Source organism: Acartia tonsa, chromosome 4 (genome assembly GCF_053477335.1).
Source record: "Acartia tonsa isolate MP-2025a chromosome 4, ASM5347733v1, whole genome shotgun sequence".
NCBI classification, from domain to species: Eukaryota; Metazoa; Arthropoda; class Copepoda; order Calanoida; family Acartiidae; genus Acartia; species Acartia tonsa.
This window is the reverse complement of record NC_137263.1, coordinates 53,367,747-53,386,592: the sequence shown is the minus strand read 5'-3', so window position 1 is coordinate 53,386,592 and position 18,846 is coordinate 53,367,747. Positions and strand designations below refer to the sequence as shown.

The window sequence follows — 18,846 nt, the reverse complement described above, 5'->3', positions numbered from 1 at the left end:
ATCCCTGAAATTAACACAGAGATCATAAAACAATTTCTTCAGATAAATAAAAAGAATCTTTCTCCCAAAGTACCTTTCGAGCACTTAACCCCTCTCCGTTCCTCTTACTTTTAATGCAAATTAGCGGGGAGGGTAGTTTTAATATCAATGCCTAACCCCTGCGGAGTCCTAAATAACCCTGTTTCAGTGTTCAGCAAGGTACTTTGAGAAAAACCACCAATAAAAATTTTCAAAACTATCCTATACCAAAAAAATTACCAAAAAGATAAATTGTAATAAAAATAGTATAAAATCCTGAAGAAAAAGTACAAATATCAAGGACATTAAAATGACAAAACAAATATTTTTTGCCAGTAGCTTTTCTGTCAATTAAAAAACGTAAAAACTAAATTTTCTGATGCCATAATTCTGTCCTTGATACAAACTTATTTAAAACAATAATAATAATATCATATAAAAACTACAAAATATACGCCATAAAAATATTTATTACATGAAAAATGCCTAATATAAAACTGATTGAATGGATGGTTGTAAAAAAAGCATCACCAGGGAAATACAAGTCTGCCAAAAAAGCACATAAATATTTTTACATACAACAAGTAATAGGTAATTTTCAGTTATTTTTAAGGGAAAATTTGTTTTAAAATTTGTCAAACTAACGCTGCGATGAGAATTTTCATCAAAGGAATTATATTTTGCCTCAACCTTTTCCGCAAGTTAAATTATCATATTCTAATACGATTATTTGTTCTGAAATAAGTTATAATATTGTAAACTTACATGCTTTGCTTAAAATTAACTAATTTTAACTGACGGAAAAGGTAGAAAATACTACTGGGGTGTATATGCAAAATTGACCCTGCTAAAGAGGGGGTAGTAAAAATAAAAATTATGTTGTTGGGGAAAATATAAGTGTGGGAGTGGGGATAATATGAATAATATAAAGAGTTCTGAAGATACTTTTCCCCTTTCTTGCTAAGAAAAAAAAACAGGAGGGGAAAAAAATATAAAAAATTTGTAGCAATGGACAAAATAAAAAAACGCAGCAGGGGAAAAAATAAATCTTGTGCAGAATAAAATACACCCCTGAAATACTAATTTCAATATTTTAAATTAACAACAATATTAAAACATTCAGTATCACAAAAATACACAATAGCTCATTATTATCATGACAAAAAAATTCTTTTTTTGTCCAATAAACATTAAAATGTACTACAATAAGCTGAAAAAATATGATTGGACGGTATCATTCAAACATTTATGATTACCAAACAGAAGAAAAACTATTTTGCCTTAAAATTCTAAAAGTCCAAAACAATAATCACGGCGGCAAAAATAACACTTCAAATAACCGATAATATAAAGGTAAACTAGTTTCTCTTCGAAATGAATAGATCTTTTCATAAAGAATATTATTTAGTTATTTTGCTTTAAAATATTCAATCACTGTCATCATCATTAGAATCATCTTGGCATGTGGTGTCCTCTCCCTGGTTGGACTGTTGGTCGGTAGTGCCCTGTTGGTGTTGTTGTGTATCAGGTGGATGCTATAACTTCCCCTTCTTCTTTTCTGGCACCTGGATGACATACCTTTGGGCGACACTCAGTGGCGGAGAATAACCATCGGCGTAGCTGAAATTATAAGATACTTACATAAAACTAATAGAATATTATATGTGTCTGTCTATAGCTGCTGAACCGCTATCGTTTCATTTACAATAAAGCTTCTCATTAACCTGAGCTGGATCTTTAAATCATTTCAATGGTGCGCCAAATCGGGGTGCGACGAATTTCAGCCAATCACAGTGCGGCATTTCGTAAAATGCTGTGCTCTCAGTGGTGGAAAGTTGGCTCACCCCGATTTCGCGCACCATTGAAATGATTTAAAGATCCAGCTCTGGGATGGTTTATGACTATTTTGTTTATCCCAAGATAAAAATGAAACACCAATTTTTTTCACTTTTTCTTTAAAAACTAAAATTTAAAATGGGGTAAGGCGCCTCCCACCCACTTAAAGTGCCCCTAGAGGCCTCGAGGGGGCGTACCCGCTAATATTACCATAGAAGTAAGTTTTAAGAAAAAAAGTTATCATTGGTCAAGCAAAGTTCCTTGCTATTAGTGGGGAAGGGAAATGGTCATTCCCCCCCCCCCCTCCGTCAAAGAAAATATAACTCACTTCCTCATCCTATAGTTTAAAGTACCTATTTTTTTATCTATTGCAAAATCTCAGCAACCGGAAGATCAATTGTGTTTTTATTTTAGGTAAGCTATCTCTTGTTTTCTCGTATTCATTCGGTGGATAGGAACCGGTTCTCATCCATACGAAAAAACTATTCTTACCTCGGATCTTCAAATAAAACTTCATATTCATCAGATGTGGCATTGGGTATCTCCTTGATGACTCCCTTGTAGAAACAGGTGGTTTGAGGATAGATGGCCATTACAACTGTGCCCCTCTCAAACAAGGCTTCGGGACAAGTCTCTTGGCTGGCTTTATATCTCGCCAACGGAATGATACGTCTGAAAAAACATTTAGATTTAAAACTATTGAAATCTAAAAATACTAAAAATTTGTGGATGTCTACAATGAACGGTACTTTTCTATAGAGTACATGTCGATCACTGATACCCCCAACCCCTCCTTAATCTTTTATAAAAAGTGAAAATAAAAAAGAGGGGTTATTTTTTTTCTCATATGCCTAACCAATAACCATATGCAAATGGTCGTCTATAATAGAAATCATTTACCTTTTAGAAAGTGTGTGTCTGTCCTTTTGTTCCTCATCGATATCGTCTACGTCGTATTTGCCTGCGATAGCGTTGTATCCGACCACCTCCGACAGGATCCAGTTCTCGTCTTCTGGACCCTTCACAAGGGCAGCCACCATATCTCCCTGAAAAGCAAAGAATGTTATTCATAATTTCTGATCAATAAAATGATGCTTTCCTCAAAATACCTATCGAGCAATAACCCCTCCCCCCCCCCCCATCATCCCTCTTATATTTTAAATTGAAAATAAAGGGCAGTTTCTTTCTATAAGCATTGCCCATGCGGGGGGGGGGGAGGCCTAACCCAGCTGGGCTGTCAAAACCTAACCTGACCTAAAGTGATAATCAAACAAAAAACTACACCTCAACTCTATTTTCAATTTATTTCATTCATTTAATTGAAAATAAGCAAGAACTGGAATTGTGTTATTATCTATTATTATCTGATTACACAAAAAGTTAGGAAACAATAATAATTTTTCTTATGTAAAATTTAGAGGAAAAAAATGTTTTTGTTAAATATAATGAGGAACAAAATGAAGTGAATATATTTGACTTACCGGTTCAGCAATATAATCAGAGTTAGCTGGGATACAGCCGCACAATTCTGGCGGCTCCTCGTCATCCCTGCCCACCCACAGTGGTATGGTCTGCGCCGAGCTGGCCAACATCTTCATGTGGGCGGCACGGCGGATGTTTTCTTTGTTGCCCGCAGCCCTAGCTGCCAGCCTCATTTCATTGCGCAGGCGGCGAATTTGGTAGATTTTTTCTAGAGCTTTGCGCAATTCTTCCTCTTCCTTTTCTGAATCTTGGATGACCTAAATGAACAAATCAATTTAAAAGTTTAGTGCTAGTTATATCAAATGTTCTACATAATCAGGCATCTTAAAAGGATAAGATAATGGAGTAAATTAAAAAACTTCCCCAATGATTGTTAGCATCTTACACAATCTAGATCACTGTTATTGGTTGAAAAGCTTGGACACTGATACTTAGAACCTACCAATCAAAATAAAATTTAAGTACCCAAAATGTTGAAGCCAATATATTAGAGAATACGTCAAATCTATATCTGTTTTAGAAAATGAAACTAATGAATAACTTTATGGGGTGAAGGAATATTTTAATAGGAGAGAGTATGAAAAAATTCCTTTCAATTTATTTTTATTCCTAGCCTGAACCTTACCTGTTGATACGCTTTGAGAAGTTTAGCTTGGTTGGCGGCGGATAATTTTTCCTCTGATTCCGCCTTCTCATGCACACTGTTCACCATTTCTATTCCAGGCTCAGAGGCTCGTCTTAACAAGTATTAATAATCAAGCAGGGTTCTTAAGGGAATAGACAATGAACATTATATTGAAGCACACCCAACAATATAATCAACAAATTTTTTTAAAAGGAGGGGGTGGATATGACACTTTTTGAAACTAAAATTAAAAGTCAAGGGAACTCAACAAAACAAAAGAGTAACAACACGGAAATTTGGCATGGCAGTTGCTTCTAAGAGGCACACTGTGGAACTGTTAAGAAAAAACGGCGGATCCACCGCTTTCGACGGAACCGACGTTTACCGCTGAATTTCTTTGTCTTTCCTCACAAATAGGACTACCTACTTAGATTTATTTCTCTAAAATATAAGGAAAACTAAATTTTAAGAAGAAAAAACAAGTTTGTCTCGTACAATTCAAAGTTGTCTAATTCAAAGTTGTCTAATATAACGAGAAAACGCTAAAAATAGTATATACTACATCTATTTTTCTAAATACCTGTATTCATCATATTTCTTTATAAACTTGAGAAGATCTTTCAGATTATTCTGAATGGCTTTGGCTTGTGGCTCAGAGGCCATTTTGGGAGCTCTAAATTTAAGCTTCTACTCTGAAAATCAAAAATATTTAAATTGATCTTTTTGGTAAATAATATTTAGATAATTGGTTACGACACTTAAAGATTAGCCCCATGATTCTGATAAATGATTAATATACGTGCCCAGTTTTGATAAACAATTCCCACTACATTCACCTGAAATCATTTTATTTAAAAAGTATGGTCAATAAATGCAAGTTTTAAACAATTAATTTTAAATTTAACGAATGGAATAGAGGTTCTTTATACAAAAAAATGGGGTATTCGTATAATTTACAGTCAATATTCCCTTCCTATCAAAATTGTTATGGTCGGGGTATTTCAAGCTTCCTTGAAAATAACGGTCCAATCGTTTTCGAGATCTAATTTACAGAAAAACTTTTCAAATACGAAAAAAAATACATAAATATAAGCAATATCTTTTTTTCTACATATAATATACATTGATTTTTAATCTTTATGAATAAGTATGTAAAACTGTTATAACTAGTGTAACTACGAAAAAAATATATATACATATGAGTAACACAAATACGATTCAAATAAGAGGAGGGAAAGAGAGAGGATTCTAATCAAAGAGAAATGGAAAAATGGGGGGAGGGACAACAGACAGAAAGAGATTCCTAGAAAAAAGGGAAAAGTAAGAGTAAGTAAACAACAATCAATCAATCAAATTTTAACAAAATGCCGCGTTATTTACTACAAATTTCAAAGTCGTCGTCAATTGAATTATGAAAAATGCATTATTGAAAAGTAGTTTTATTGATTTTCAGGCTAATATAAAATTAAATAGAGAAATTATGTGAAGCCAAAAAAGAAACATCAATGAATTAAAAGAATAATTTGTTTTTCCTTCTTTTTTCTTAGAAAAATATTAATTTTAGAAATACGTTTACAAAAATTAGTTGTGTTTTATTTTTCTTTAATTATTTTGTCTACAAGCATAATTTTAACATGATTTGAGGCATTGAAGTCAATTTTGTTAAAGTGTCAAAAAGATTGTGCTGTCAAAGTGAAATAGAGTAGCGGGGTCACTTGACCCGGGATAGGTGGTCACGTGACCATTGTTTACCCCAAGGCTTGAGAGTATACTATTTCTCTTTCTGTATTTTCACCAAAACTTTTTCATAAATCTAATATAAAATGTTTAAATTGTAAGGGTATCATTTTCTCTTTATTCTATTGATAGATATGTGCTTTAAAAATTTTCATATTAATTTTAGGGTTTAAAATAGGCGAAATATGGGTAAATTTTAACATACAATATTTCTTCTTTGTGGGGAAGAATGTCTTAGTATAAATTGTCCACTTTTACCTTAGCCCAGGCTTAGCCTAGTAATGGCGTCAGTCGCACTCTTACTGTACATTTTTTCAGACAAACTTTCATTTATTATGATTTTTTATTGACACTACCTACATGTTTGTGTTTTAGGTGATAATTATTAATAATTTTAGTGAAATTTTATAAATTTAACAAAAAAAAGTTTTATTATTACTTAGTTGTCTTATATTTTAGGTGAAATTCTCTAAAATCTTTATTTTTACCTGCGAAAACTTTTCATGTTTCGTAATAAAATTGACTCATTTTTTTTGTTTATCTTGTGTTTTGTAAATTTCTAGTGATAAGAGATCATAACTGTTTTTAATTCGTTTTTATTTAAGTTTAAGTTACATAATCTTAGAGATAATTCATGGAGTAAATTCATAGATATATTTCGAAAATCATGTTTATACTTAATTTTGTCTTGCTGACATCTAGTTAAAGCGAAATGATTTATCTATTTTGTACTTTTAATTTCAGATAAAACCACACTAAAAATGTCAGACTTTTGTAGTATCTAAGTAATTGTGATAAAAATGTAATCATTAAAATGACTTTTCGTTGCACTTAAGTTATCATTTATTTGAGTTGTTTAAAAATGTTTTTGTTGATATGGGTTAACTAGCAGTGGCGGTTCACGCCGCGGTCAAAACAAACTTTTGGGGATGGCGGATAACGCTGCCGGCAGTTCAGTGACATCCTCAACAAGTAATAACAATCTTCGCAACAATAATAACAATAACAAGTCCACTAAACTTGTGCGATCACAATCCATCGGTGTTGGCAACGGCGGTAACAACGGGCCCAACGGCGGAATGGGCAGTGCGGACAATAATAAGCCCGTGTTACCGCGACCGCCACCGGCAGAAGGCAGGCCTGCTATTGTTGTTCTGTTGGATGAACGGCGTCTTGAGTTGACGGTTCAGCCGCGTGTTTATGCGGGAGAGTTGTTGGATCTTGTAGCCCAGCAATGTGGGCTCAAGGAGAAGGAGTATTTCGGTCTGGCCGTTGTGGATGAGGCAGGTCATTATACCTGGCTCCAGCTAGACAGGAAAGTTCTGGAACATGATCTTCCCAGGAAACCAGCTATTCTCACTGTTCATTTCTTAGTCAAGTTTTTCATAGGTGCGTATTTAAAAAAAATTCTTAATTCTCAACGATTTCAATTTATTTCAAATATTAGGAATTTTTAACCCTAAAGAGGACTATCCACGAACAAGAGCACTTGATTCTAAGTACCTTCCAGCATTGATCCTGAGTATTTTCTTTCAGAATATAATAGGTCACTATCAATAATTAATATATTGACGAGAAAATTTATGTTTCACCACTTCAAGTTGAAGAAAAGTAAAAAAATGTCCACCATTTTTCCTTAAAATTCTATCAAACGTTTTGTTGAGTTCGGGGTGTCTTTAATTGTCCATGTTGTCAAATGATAAAAATTAAAAAAAGTCAAAAGCACATTTACTATATCTCATATGTATGTTTAAATTAATGCTAATATGGATTAATTTACAATCTATATAACACGAGTATTCGCATATGTATCAGCAAATATCCATTTTATTAAAAGAATTCGCTTCATAAAAGTTTTCAAAAGCAATTAAAATACCTAAAAAAACATGGTGAAACACAAATTTTCTCGTCAATATATTAATAATATATGGTGTCCTATTATATTCTGAAAGAAAATACTCAGGATCAATGCTGGAAGGTACTTACAATCATGTGCTCTCGTTCGTGGATAGTCCTCTTTCAGCTTTCATTAATATCTAATATTTTTTTGCTTAAATTGCTATATCAAAGTGGTGTTAAAAATATTTTCTACTTTTAAAGAAAACTACCTACAGAATTCACCATATGAAAAAAATGCTTTTATTTCTTTGATTATATAAAGTCCAATATTTATCATTTATATTTGTTTCAGAGTCCATATCACACCTAGCAGACAATCAGACAGTTGAGTTATTTTACCTACAAGCGCGCAGCCTAATTTGGCGCGGCCTTCTTGAGGTGGAAAGTGACATAGTATTCCAGTTAGCCGCGTTGGGCCTGCAAGCGGCGCACGGCGATTATACAGATGATAATAATACACGTGCCTTGCTGAAGAAAAACACTTTATTGCCGACATATGTGTTGAAAGAGCAGCCGTCCAATGTATTTTGTGAGGACCAAGTTATCCAGCACTATAAGTGTACCAAGGGTCAAACCCGCGGCCAGGCTCTTGTGAATTACATGACAATTGTGGAATCAATGCCAACCTATGGTGTTCACTATTTCGAGGTGTACGACAAGCGTAGCTCTCCCTGGTGGCTGGGACTGTCCTGCAAGGGTATAGCCCAGTACAAGCACAATGATAGAAAAGTACCTGTTCGAGTTTTCCAGTGGAAACAGCTGGAAAATTTGTATTTTAGGGATAAAAAGTTTTCAATTGAAGTGCATGATGCTAAACGTGTTGTACAGACATTATCATCTGTGAATTTATATGAGGATGCTCTGAAACTGGATAATCAGTCTAAAGATGAATTGGTTGATGCAATTGCTGACTCCACAACGCAGGTATTTTATTGTTTTAATAGAGCCTCAGAACTAGTATACACAGAAAAAATATGGGTATTTTTACCATCTTTGATAATATATAATAAAATATTTGTCCGAAGGAGGTTTAGATTAAAAAAAAAATTTCAACTATATAGCTTTATCTTATACTTCCATTAAGAAACGTAATTAACTTTTATTTTCGCACACTTGAAACTTTATTATCTTTGCAAACAGATATAAATGTAACTTGAGCTATATCTATTACTCATCAAAATAGTGTTATTTGACACCATGACTCAAATTAACTAGAATTTTACATAGGAAACAAGTTAATTTATATATTTAAAGAAATTAAAGATGTTTATCTAGTACACCAAACTAGAGAGAAAATCCCTCTAAATATCTTAGGCATATTAATCACCTTTTTGGGAATGATATATTTTTCGCTTATGAGTTGCATATAAGTCAAAATAGAATTTTTGTAGTAAATCAAATACCTAAATCCAATTAGGTAGAAATGATTATTTAATAAAATATAAAAAGTTTCTTAATTTTCATTAACAATAAAATTGTATTTTGAATAGCGTTTTATTAGTAGCGCAGCTACTTTGTACCTTGGGATGTGTCCGTTTATCCGACTGAGTCACTAGAAAAGGAATATTTTCTCATCTACTATGATTGATAGACTGTTCGATTACTTATGTAGATTCCTCTTTTTAATTGGGATATAACATAATTGATAGTTTAACCATTCTTGATTGCTTTATTTTTTTGTGTTTTACTAAACTAGTATGACTAATATCTTTTTGCTTTTGTTGAGAGTGTATTTTTCTGTATGGTAAGTCGCTTCTTAAAATAATCATTTCCTTGTTAATTTGGATGTAAGTCATGAAATATCCCACTCATGAATCTCCTCAATCGTAAAAGACTTGGCTGTAAGCTAAAATGCCATGTTCTCATCATTTCAAACACATATATATTTTATTCGTGGAAAAGTCAAGTATCGAGCAACAATGTCAAGAATGTCCAGTAGTTGCGTAAAAACAAGCAAAACAAAAGTTAAATTTAAGCAAAAGGTTTTTTTTTTTAATGCAACCATCTCGTAATCAATGTATAAATGGCACTTAGAATTCGAATTTCAATCTGAAATTTTGCATGAGGAACCCCTGGGTTGGTCTATTTTCCCTAAATCGAATAAAAAGTTAGAAAAAGTAACGGCTGGCAGCTCAGCCGTTAAGCCGGTTTTTGGCTATTTTCAGGTCATATCCATCATTAATTACGGAGGAATCAACTTTTTGAATGATAGTTTTAAATTATTCGGTCTAAAAATGATACTCTTGGTATTTTATAGCTTCTACCAGCCTTGTTTAGTCGATTCTAGCTGTTAAACAGCTGGTACTAGAAATTTTTAAAAAGTTTATTGGTGTTTTTATCGATAATTTTGCCCTAAAAAAAGCCCCAAAACAGCTAAACGTCTGAGCCGGCAGCCGATAGCCGTTACTTTTCCAACTTTTTAATCGATTTAGGGAAAATAGACCTACCAAGGGTTCCTCATGCAAAATTTCAGATTGAAATTCGAATTCTAAGTGCCATTTATACATTGATTACGAGATGGTTGCATTAAAACCCCCCCCCCCCCCCCTTATATTTCATTTTTTGCATGTATTATCTCTAAGATTTTGTTGGATTATAGCGTTTTTAAAAACAAAAGCTTATGTGATTTTTTAGAAGGACTTAGTTTGATGGACATACAGACAGTTTTAAAAGTTGTAGAGTAGGTGAGCAAAGTTAAAAATTTGCGTGGGAATTTTATGTATTTAATTACAGCAATTATCTTGTCCGGAGCTGTTTTGCCGATTTTAAATGTTTCCCCTCCACTGCTGCTCAGCTACCCTTTATTTGTCAAATTTTCAAACAAGAAAAGGGGGGGGGGGCGAAAGTGACACTTTTTGAAACCAAAACTAAAAGTCAACAAAGGAACTCAACTAAAAAAAGAGTTACAGGTCTGAGATTTGTCTGAGATTTTGCATGGCGCAACCGCCGAAAACCGCCGAAATTTTTTTGCCTTTTCTCGGCGGTTTTCGGCGGTTGCGACGCCATTTCTTCACGGTTCCATATTGTACCCCTATAAAGCAACTGCCATGCAAAATGTCAGACCTGTAACTCTTTTTTTAGTTGAGTTCCTTTGACTTTTAGTTTTGGTTTCAAAAAGTGTCACTTTCGCCCCCCCCCCCTTTACAACTTAATTATTTTTTAATCTTCTCAAATATTTAACGTCACTTTAATTTTATTATGTTGTTTACATTAGAATTTAAGATTCCTTTCTACTTTTTATTACATTTAATAGATAGGCAAATAATCTTTTTTTCCCTTTATATTTTAAGAAGCCGTTTGAAATTTTAAAAGAAGGTAATAAAAGGTTTTAATTAAGCGTAGAAATATGTGTCTCTACAAATCAACTTGCATTATATTGCTTCGCTACTTATGGATCTTATTATCCCTGTTATCCCATGATGATGGTAAAAATCATTGACATTAAATAATTTCACTTGGCTGGCCATTGTCGCTTCATTTCCTCCTTAGTGCGCCTTTGCCAAAAGGCGTGTAGACTTGACATTTTCTCAGTAATTTAGTATGTCTTGGCCCAGTTTGTTTGATATTATAGACCTATTAAACGGCGGTTTCCTTTAAGTTTGGTTTGTTCTTGTAAGAATAGAAGTGATTTACCTTAATATGCTGATTTAGAACATATTTTTTAGCAATTATAACTTGCACATAATGGTTATAGAAATGCTTAAGTTTTTATGAAAATCAATCTTGTTACTATACTTTAGTCTGCAATTTTTAACATTTGTTTTGTTTATTTTGTGTGTGTGTGTTAAATGCTGTGGTTAAAGTAGAAACTTTGATAGTTAATAAAGTATTAATTTAAAGTTTTTTGTTAAAAGAAAATAAATTGATTTATTTTGGCATTTTACAGTTTTCTCTTTCGAGTTGACTTTTGCATGGGCTGTCTTTTGTTTAAAAGGTTTTTGACAGAAAGACGGACTTTTTTTTACATTTTTTTAATCCAAGAAAATACGTAGTATCACGAGGAGTACCTCTAGAATTAGATTTTATTAACTTATTAATAAAAACTTATTTCAAGAAATAGAGTAGGTTTGGTGTTTTTTATTAAAGGTGGATAGTCCAACATCCCATAGAGATGGGGACATTGGATTGTAAAATACACTAGTACCCAAAGTTTTATAAACCCGTTATCTTATTCATTTGCTTAAAACTTTTACGGAATTCTTTTCAATGTTTTTTTCTAAAGAAGGGGTAATTCTGTTTATAAATTCTGGGGACGTACATTAATTTTTATCTTATTCCTTAAGATCCCTGAGTTTATCCATAGTTTAATAAGCTTTATCTGAAAAGTACATTAGAATCGGATTTAACATTTAACTACATTTTCTAGCGGATGCGTCCCTAGTATCTGAGGGCTTTATATTCTAAGATTAAAATCTGGGAAATAAGTTTATTTTGTCAAACACAAGACAAAATATTCTGTCATTGTTGCGCAATTTTTGCACGCAATTGTGCTTGTTTATTGTGTGAATCTTTATTGTGCACTTTACCACTAGGCATTCATCTTTATATTTCATGACAAGTTTCATTGCATTTTTACACAGTTGTGTGTGTGTGTGTGTGTGTGAGCACGGATAGGGACGGATTTGCTTATTTTATCTTTAGGATAATTTGTATTGCTTTTACACAGTTTTATGTGTTATTTTTTATTTTAGATTTTGTTATTCCGCCTTTTATGTACAGAATTATACATGTTCATAGGACTAAAAACAAAAGATAATTCAATGTTCAGCAAAATAATGATAGACAAAATTACCCTTCTGTAAGTAAAGTACCATATATAATGAAAAGTTTGGACACCTCTAGTTTGTAGTACAACCTTATTAAGTTTGATAATTTAAATCCAACGAATTAGAGAACAAATATTATTTACAGTTCAACGTACCCTTTCTCCTTTTTATCCACAAAAATCATCATTTGAATTATTTTTCATAATATTTTTCCCTCTCCCTTTGTCTGTGTGTATGTGAAAGAGCGTGCCATTTAAATGGAAGAGTGTGGGTGTATTTTAGCTTCTTTTATTTCAATTCAATCGCTTAAAAAACAATCACACTATATTTAGATAATAAGAGTATTTTGTATTTTAGAATAATGTGGGGGCTTGCACACGAAGTGCCTGTTGAGCAACAGAACCCCCCCCCCCCACTTTATTTTTGAAAACTTTTTTTCCTACGGGGAGTTCTACTCTTTCTTTGCCTTATTCCTGTGAGGCTATCCAGTACCAAACCTAAACTAAATTAATAACAAACAAACGAAAATATTTTCCCCTTTATTTTGATTTAGTAAAAAATAGTTGGGGTATAATCAGTTCTTAACAAGATACTTTTTTGGGAAAGCACAAATAATGCTTTTCAATTTTCTAACAGTTAGTTATGTTTTAGGTTAGCGTATCCCGACGGTCATTTAATCCTGGTAACATCCAGGTGTACGTGTGGTACGCCCAGACCTCCGGCCTCACCAAATGCATCTGGCAGTCCGCCATCTCGCAGCATCAATTCTACCTGGACCGCAAGCAGGCCCGCCTTCGCGGTCAAGCCGTGCAGCGGACGCTGAAAGAAATCGCACGCGACCTTACTCGCAGTTCGGTCAGCCTGAGCTCGGCATCAAGTGCCAGTAATCTTAGTCTTACAGGTTCATCTCACAGCCTGGGAGTTTCTGGCAGCCTTAACAGCCATGATCATGAGCACGAACTTACAGAGGATGCAAAACGTGCGCGCGCTGAAATGGTTGCCGCGCTGAAAGCACGCAGAGAAGCTTTAGAAGAAAAGTTACGAGAAAAGAAGGCTGTGCTGAAAGAATTGTGTATTAAAGAGGGCGAACTAACAGGTGAACTACCCCCTGAAATCCCTCTAGCCCCCGGGGAACCTCTGCCCGTCATTCGCAAGCGGGTAGGAACTGAATTTCAAATATCTGAGAAGCTGTTGAACAAACAAGGCACCGTAGAGGAGGAACAGCTGGCCCAGCTGGAGTTGGAACTAGAGATCCAATCCAAAATCACAAGTGCCGCCCTGAAGCTGGCCAATGATCCCAGTACACGCAAGAACGTACGACGCCAAAGAAAAATTAGCTACAATCAGTGTCAGAAAAAGCTGAAAGAGCTAGAGTTTCGGGTTGCCAGCCTGCAGCATACTTACAAACAGAAAAAGGCCAAACAGCCACGTCTACAGCAGCAACAACAAGGACAAGGCCACCATACAAGCTTTGATGCGCGTAACCAACAACAATTACAGGCTCTGGAAGAACATCTACGGCGTGGTAAATCAGTCCCCGATCTTGGTCCCGGCGGCGGTGCCGATAAACGCGGCGGAAACGGAGGTGAAATCAGCGATGATGAAGACGTCGTCGACGGGGATGGCGTTGATGGTGGGAAAACGGCTGTTGTGTCGCCGAGGTCGTGCCCCAGCTCGCCTAGAAAACAGCCACTGGGGCTGCCACAACAGCATAGCAGCGCTACACTTAATCCTCAACATCTGATACCTCACTCTAGGTACGTAACTTTTAATCTAAAAAAAAAAGCTTTTTTACCATTGGCGTCTCCCGTCTCTACATACGTTAAAGCATGCATGTTAGAATATACTTTTCTTTTTAAAGTGGGAGGGGATTGGGTAAAGTGGCGGAATGGGGAGATCGTTATTTTAGCCAGCTACAAGTTTCAAGTACGTGATAATCTGGTTGAAGATCCAAGTAAAAATAACCCGTTTGTTTGTCATTGTTTGTTTTTTCTCTTATTTGTTGAACTTCGCTTCTAAGTTCTAGAGGTTATTTTTGTCAGTTTCAATGTAATTTTAAGATTCATCTTATTTTTATTTTTTTAATACCTACCAATATTTGTTTTTTTTCTGCTAACTAAGAAGAAATTGTTAAGCTACATAGTGACTCTTTTTTGTTTAAAAATTACTCAAAAAAGTAAGAAAATATTATAGGTGCCTATCTTTTGTTTAGATCACAGAAAATTGGCGGATACATCCCCAGTTCTGTATATCTTCGCTCCAGCTACAGAACAAAACAATATCCCACCCTGTCAACAACTACCTCCCACTCTCACGTGCCAACCACCTCCCGCCACCAGCACATGTCCAGCAGCCAGCTGCTGCAGCAGCACCAGCCGATCAAAGCTGTCACGGCCCACCACTGGCAGCACGGATCCATTGCGTCAGTGAACGACCCCCATCATGACCACCACCGGTCACAGACCTTGCCAGGGCCGTACAAGAACAGGTTTGAGACCAATTCTGGCTGTGACTCGCCTCTGGGCCTGTATAATTGTCCCCAACAACGCACCAGCCAGGCATTTTCCTCGCTGGACGACTTAGATGGTCTGGCCAACATGATGGGACCGCCTGGCGGACCTGCAGTTAGAAAATCCACCGATGCCACCACACATTATCCTAGTCTTGAACGGTCGGCGGCCAAGAAGAAGCAGAAGCCGTCGCTGAACCACGCTTTGAACACCTCCGTGGCTATGAGTGTTGCTAGCATGCAGCAACATTTACAAACACAAAAACTGCAACACGAGGCGTCCAAAAGTGAATCCAGGTCGCTGGAAAACCTAGAACTGCTGGAGAATGCGGGTGCCCGCGGCTCTGTACGGCCGCGCAACAGAATTTCATTGCACGCCTCGGGTAGCAGCAGCGGGCTGCCGCAGACTAGTCCTGAAACGCTGGCCGCCAGAGAAAAAGCGCTGGATGATCTTGTTTACAGGACAAGTCATACAACCCTTAAGAACAACGAGGAGTACCCACCCCCGCAAACATCCTCCGCGTCTTCAGTCGTCGGAAATTTTGATGACGTAGACGGGGGAGGCGGAAGCTATCCCGCTTTACCGTTACCAGCCCGCAGAACAACGTTACTTCCCGGGCAAACCTATCCTGAACCGGTAAGTGCAGCGCACACAAATTTATTAACCCATGCGGCTGCACACCATCACCACCACTCTGTGGGGTCTGTATCTACAACCCTGCGGGACGCCCTATCCCCACCCCGTGTGGTCACCAACTACAATCACACGTTTACGGTGCACGCGGCGCGAAAGGTGGAGACAACGTTTGGGCTTAACGATTCCGGTAGGACGCATTCTTCTGTGATAAATAACGATAGCAATGACTCGCCAACGTTACCCCAACGCCACAACAGCCATGGACCAGGCGGCGATGAAGTTAAACCGCCGTTATTTCCCAAACAGTATTATAACTCAGTGAAGCAGCGACAGCACGGTAGCCCTATGGCGGCGCACGACCCCTTGCTCCTACACCAAGAATCTCCTGCGGTGCCGCGGAAATTAAAACCTTCGCTGTCGACCGCATCAGCCCAGTTTAATCATTCATCCTCGTCAATTGTAAATAACTCGTCAAGTGGGATTGGCGGTAGCAGCGACATGAACAATTCATCGTTTGACACAAGTGAGACTAACTTATCGCATAGCAGCGGTAGCGGTCATGCAGCGGTTAGCGGCTATGTGCCGTACAGCCGCGAAACCTCAAAGCCGTTTGAGATGGCGGACTTCTACAAATACTCAACCAAATTTCGCAAAGCCAGTGCTAGTAGTATTCGGTCGGCGGAGAGTGATTCGCCAAAGTTGGGTGGCTCAGAGAGCCCCCGGTCGTCGGCGGGTTCAGGCGGTGGCGGCAGCCAGCGGTCATCCACGTCTCGCGACAGCGTTCCGCCAGAATTGCCAAGTAAACCTAGTAATTTAACGGGGCCGCCGTTACAGCATCAATTAAATAACAGTAAGTCGGGGACAGTCTCGGCGGTGCCGGCGGTTGCAAGAATGCCGTCTGGTTCCCGCGGCGGTGACGACGAGGAGAGTTTGGCGGACGCGTTCTCTAGTGAAATGTTGGCCTGGTACGAGCAGAAACAGAGTACTAAACCCAATCCCAATTCTGGGAAGCCGGCAACTCTGGTCTAATTACAACCTTCCCCGCCAACAACAGCAGTGGAATAACCCAACAGCAAATTTATCTATTTGTAATATTCAACAACAGCCTCGTGATGTTGTCTTCCTTTGATGTTTCTAACTGTGTTTTCAAAGCATTTATAAAATTCTAAATGTTGAAATTAAAATCTATGTAAATGGTAAATTTAAGGTGCTCCTTTTAATACATAAGTACCTATAAAAAGGATATATTAAATGTTGATTTTAAAAAAAAATAATTTTCTAGGTATATTAAAGACGTAAAATTGTTAGTTTACTTTTAGAAAATTCTAGTTTTTAATAGAAAGCTATAATAAATCTTTTTGGCTCCTGAAATTTTAAATGGGTGAAAAAAGAACTTTATATTTAAAGAAAAAAGAACAATCATTGTTATAAAACTTTTTGTAGACTAAATTTTCAGAAAGAATTTAATACTCTAAAAAAACTATGTTCAAAAACGCATTTATATAAATTTTAAAGATAATAATATTATGCATTTGCCAAAAACTACACTAAATGTTACCTCTGGGGGTAAAAATGATGTTTCAAGCATATTTTCAAATAAATTAAATTTCCTTCCTGAGAAAGCTAAGCTTTCACAGTAGATTTGAATTAGAAGTAGGGAAAAAAATTATTTTGTATTTATCCTCATTTAAGTAAATAATCGAGGATTTTTTTACATTTCTATTTCAAATCTATTGTGCTTGCTTATAATATAAAGGGATAAGGGATAGCGTATCTGAAGAAAAAATATTTTTACAGTGGTCAAAATTATTCGTTTCAGCATCTTATTAAACAATACCACGCTTTAATTTGTTAGGTACCTAAAAAGTATTTTGAATGGTTAAAAGCTGGACGAATATCGTTTTTTTTTTAGTTGCATTATCCCTTTTCCCCGATATTACCTGGAATAAAAGGAAACAACAATGGATATATTATTACTTGGATTTTACACAAGATTTCCATGTTCTCTAAGTACATGAAACTCACAGCGGGCTAAAATTTAAACATTGCCCCCCATCCTCCCACTATACCCCATCCACCAAACTAATAAACGAGCTCCATGTTAGCAACTTAAATTGGCAACAATTTTTCCCCTGTCATAACATCCAGGTATATTCTGCATCCATTGAAACAAAATGGCCACTACTTGACGTCATTATTTCTCCCCCGGTGTTTCTATGCAGTTAAACATACATTTCTGTGCCTAAATATTAACTTAAATACTTCCTTACAACACTACGACGGTGATTTTATTATGCATTCAGTATTTTATATTCTCAAATTAAAAGTATTATTGTTATGATTAAATGTTATTTATTTTTTAATTCCATTGCTTTCATTTAAATTCGTTTGCCAAGAAAAATATGAAAACGTCCATTAAAAGTTAAAACAAAATGACAACAATTTTTAGGACTAGATAATAGAAATATTAAATTATGAAAAAAAGATATAGTGCCCAAAGCTTTATTGCTAGCCATTGGTTGGTGAAAAAGTTGAAGAAACCATTTTTCTGTGGGTACCATTTCTCTACCATGATTAAAACAAGACTTAATTAACTTGAGTGTAGCTAAAGTACAAAAATAGCTTTGAATTATCTATATTTATTTTTATATACTCATTCTCCAAAGATTTAATGTATTTTTTTGCCAGCCCATAAATTTTTTTTATTAAATTGAGCTGTTCTATAAATTTGAATTTTGTTATTGTTGTATTATTTCTAAATATATGCTGTAACTGAAATATTCATACATTTATTTACAAAAATATAGTAAAACTATTAAATATGTTTATTAAAAAGTGTATTAATTAATTGATTGTTGAAGTTAAATGCTCTAATGTCATGATATAAAAAGTCTTATTTTGAAAGAAATAAAATATCCAATGTCAATTAGTTGTATTATTATTTTTGTTTAAGTTTGGAATTTAAATGAACTATTGTTGTCTAGTGCGGCCGATCTTTTGATTTCCGATGGATTATTTTACTAAATGATTTCTAAAACTACAATTGATAAAATTGTTAGGTAGTATTTTTTTATGGGGGGGGGGGGGTATATAATAAGTGAATTGGTTGTTGACCCTGTTTACGAAAATGATTATGTAGAATCATAAGCGTGCGTTACTGGGGTGTTAACGGGCTCCTTAATATTGAATTTGTTAAAACCTGCCTTCGCATTTTTTACCTCCTTATGAAATACATTCCTTTGACAAAACTCTATGCAAGCCATTTTAAAGAACATTACTAGTTTTAAACCAACCAATCAAAATTCAATAATAATACCCCAAGTTTTGGGCCAGCGAA

General features: G+C 35.6%; 2 protein-coding genes across 3 annotated transcripts; one reads left to right on the top strand and one right to left on the bottom strand.

Moving 5' to 3' along the window:
• Positions 1 to 470: 470 nt before the first annotated feature.
• Positions 471 to 5,045, bottom strand: Sgf29 (SAGA-associated factor 29). Its single transcript, XM_080159043.1, has 6 exons — positions 4,542 to 5,045; positions 3,962 to 4,073; positions 3,336 to 3,593; positions 2,755 to 2,900; positions 2,347 to 2,526; positions 471 to 1,638 (listed from the first exon to the last, which is right to left on the bottom strand). The coding sequence occupies exons 1-6, from the start codon at positions 4,622 to 4,624 to the stop codon at positions 1,554 to 1,556; spliced, it is 864 nt and encodes a 287-aa protein (XP_080015169.1). The 5' UTR covers positions 4,625 to 5,045; the 3' UTR covers positions 471 to 1,553.
• A 1,399-nt stretch (positions 5,046 to 6,444) lies between these two features.
• LOC145317780 (uncharacterized) lies at positions 6,445 to 18,435 on the top strand. Of its 2 annotated transcripts, XM_080159048.1 has the most exons (6): positions 6,445 to 7,087; positions 7,890 to 8,521; positions 13,015 to 14,120; positions 14,576 to 16,705; positions 17,025 to 17,075; positions 17,732 to 18,435. In XM_080159048.1, the coding sequence occupies exons 1-4, from the start codon at positions 6,628 to 6,630 to the stop codon at positions 16,536 to 16,538; spliced, it is 4,161 nt and encodes a 1,386-aa protein (XP_080015174.1). In that variant the 5' UTR covers positions 6,445 to 6,627; the 3' UTR covers positions 16,539 to 16,705; positions 17,025 to 17,075; positions 17,732 to 18,435. The 2 variants fall into 2 exon arrangements, with proteins under 2 accessions (XP_080015174.1, XP_080015175.1); XM_080159049.1 differs by lacking the exon at positions 17,025 to 17,075 and having other exon boundaries at positions 18,094 to 18,435.
• Positions 18,436 to 18,846: the final 411 nt, after the last annotated feature.